The sequence below is a fragment of the Ranitomeya imitator genome, chromosome 5 (assembly GCF_032444005.1).
Source record: "Ranitomeya imitator isolate aRanImi1 chromosome 5, aRanImi1.pri, whole genome shotgun sequence".
Lineage (NCBI taxonomy): Eukaryota > Metazoa > Chordata > Amphibia > Anura > Dendrobatidae > Ranitomeya > Ranitomeya imitator.
The window spans coordinates 259240289-259243338 of NC_091286.1; the positions used below are offsets into that span (position 1 = coordinate 259240289).

At 44.5% G+C, this 3050-nt stretch overlaps 1 protein-coding gene across 1 annotated transcript; it reads left to right on the forward strand.

Annotated features, from left to right (window-relative positions):
* Positions 1–246: 246 nt before the first annotated feature.
* LOC138680662 (uncharacterized) lies at positions 247–2776 on the forward strand. Its single transcript, XM_069767970.1, has 2 exons — positions 247–1429; positions 1929–2776. The coding sequence occupies exons 1-2, from the start codon at positions 986–988 to the stop codon at positions 2727–2729; spliced, it is 1245 nt and encodes a 414-aa protein (XP_069624071.1). The 5' UTR covers positions 247–985; the 3' UTR covers positions 2730–2776.
* Positions 2777–3050: the final 274 nt, after the last annotated feature.

Sequence of the window (3050 nt, forward strand, 5' to 3'; positions counted from 1 at the left end):
GAGGTGGGTACAAGTTTTTATGGGTCTTAGGCAAGGCATACAGAATTGGAGTTACTGGGTTAGCCACCCTGAGATAGTCATTTTCTTTTTTGTTGAAAAAACCCATACTGAACCCTTCATCTATAAGATTGAAAATTCTATTCTGTATTAGTGCAGTGGGGTTAGTGGACAAGCGCTTATACACAGTAGGATCTGTAAGCATATCATTGACCCAGGTGATGTAATTAGCCTTAGGGTACCGTCACACAGTACAATTTTGATCGCTACGACGGCACGATTCGTGACGTTCGAGCGATATAGTTACGATATCGCAGTGTGTGACACGCTCCTGCGATCAGGGACCCCGCTGTGAATCGTACGTCGTAGCACATCGTTTGAAACTTTCTTTCGTCGTCTAGTGTCCCGCTGTGGCGGCATGATCGCATGGTGTAACAAAGGTGTGCACGATATTGTATACGATGTAAAGGGCGGAGGAGCTGGCTACGTAGGAGCGCAAAATTCTCCACCTCCCGTGTGCTGATTGGGCGGTACAATACTGTGCGCTCATTCGACAGACAAAGGACTATTGTTCCAAGCGGATAAAACCGGAGCTGTCGAGCGCTCTATTCATTTCTCTCTGTAGCACGTGCTGGATACAGAACTCCTAAATTCGCTGGATTCCCTGTACTTTTATAACTACTATAACTACAGACTTTTACCGCAAAAGGTATGCATAACGCTACAGCGTAGCAGATGTTGCGCTTCAACGGGGATAAACGCTGGAGCGTGGTCGATTGTTCCTTTATGGAGAGTAGGGTAGGGTAGGCCAGAGAACCTCAGGTACACAGCTGTAGCGTGGCCCAATTAATTAATCCTTTTACAGATCGAGATGGTTGACTGCCCCATTTAATGCCAGTAGTAACATATATAGTTATTAGATCAATGGTCAAAACATTGTTTTGTAAGCACGTGTATTTATTGTACATTTGTTTTATTTTTAGGAACTATGCTCACTTCCGATGAGAGTTCTGTTGTTGCTGCTGCCCTGGTGTTTGAGGCAGCACGTCTCCAAGAGGAGAGACGTCCTAAACGAAAACGTCGCATGTGGACCCGGAGCTGGCTGCAGAAAAGATCCACATTGTCACACATGGGTCTCATAAGAGAGTTACGTGACAATAACCCTCATGATTTCCGAAACTACCTTCGGATGTCAGAGGAATCCTTCCAAATAATACTGTCTGCTGTTACGCCACTCATACAAAGGCGTGATACGCCGATGCGTGCAGCCGTGCCCGTGGATGAAAGGTTGGCGGTGACACTGCGGTTCCTGGCAACAGGAAGGTCTCTTCAGGATTTGCAGTTTTCCGCAGCTGTTTCCAGACCTTTCCTGAGCGTTGTGATTCCGGAGACATGCGAGGCCATTGTGCACAGCTTAAGGCATTATATGGAGGTACTACTATATTATTTTGGCTGTTGTGTTATGTCGATATATTATACTAGCTATTTAACCCGTTCTACGCCCTGGTTGCGCGCATTTCTATTGGTATATGTTCTACATCCTATCATGTGCTGCTCCCATCCTGCGCCCCCATTCTGACATGTGCTGCTGCGATCCTGCGCCATCCTGCACCTCCATTCTGACATGTGCTGCTCCCATTTTGCGGCTCCATTCTGACATGTGCTGCTCCAATCCTGCGCCACCATTCTTTTATTTGCTGCTCCCAACGTAATTTAATAGGTTATATTATTTTGATATATTGTTTTGCACCCCCTCTCAGTCAGTGAAGCCGTCTGATAAAATGGCTGCCTGCATATTCTGGATTGTTGACTATAACTTTGTTATACTAATCAAAACTGTGCGTCAATCACTCTAGGATGTCCACATGAGAGTGTATGTGCACAACAATATATTTGACCTAATTTGTACATGTTTCCTTCTCATCTTGCAGTTTCCCAAGACGGCGGAGGACTGGAAGAAGATTGCTTCCGATTTTGATCAGCTGTGGCAGTTTCCAAACTGCGGTGGTGCATTAGATGGAAAGCATGTGCGCATCACGCAACCAGCCAACTCTGGATCCTTTTTTTTCAACTACAAAGGATATTTCAGTGTGATCCTCATGGCCCTTGTCAATGCGAACTATGAGTTCGTCGATGTGGATGTTGGCATGAATGGTCGAGTCTCCGACGGTGGTGTTTTTGAACACACTTCATTTGGGGAAAGCTTAAGGAACAATCAACTGCAGTTGCCAGTAAATGAAGACACAAAAGCAAACCTCAATTTTGTTTTCATCGCAGACGAAGCTTTCCCTCTTCATCCACATTTGCTGAAGCCATTTGCACAGAGAACACTCACACCGGAGCGCCGAATCTATAATTACCGGTTGTCGAGGGCCCGTCGTGTGGTTGAAAATGCCTTTGGGATTATGGCTAATCGGTTTAGAGTGTTCCACACAGCTATCAACTTGAAGCTGCCGTCTATAGACTTTGTGGTTTTGGCATGCTGTGTGCTCCATAATTTCCTGAGACATCATGATACGAGCTCCTATTCTCCTCCTTCGTTTATTGATGCAGTGGACCCAAGAACCGGAGATATTGTGCCCGGGGAATGGCGTACACAACCTGATAATTTAACAGCTCTTCAAGCACTTGGATCTGGCAGACAGGCAGACGATGCAAGGGACTGTCGAGAAAAATACTGTCAGTACTTTAATGGTTCTGGAGCTGTACCCTGGCAGGATCGCGCCGTATAAAAAAAATATTTCTTTTTGTTTTGCTGTTTACTCAACAATATGTATGTTATGCTTTCATGTCCACAATGTAAATTTGCGAGTAGGTCACTGTCTTTTCTGTAATAAACTTAAATTGTATTTATTTCTCCCGTTATTGTTGATTGTTCATTTTAGATACTACGTTATAGCGGTCGGTCTATATTGCATTCCAAAGTCAAATGTTGACTTCCTTCCATTCCAAGCTCTGCCATGCACACAAACAATGGTGTACCCACACAGAATCGTATTTTCAATCATATAAACCTCTGTAAATGACTTAAAATGTGATGAGATGCCTAAAAA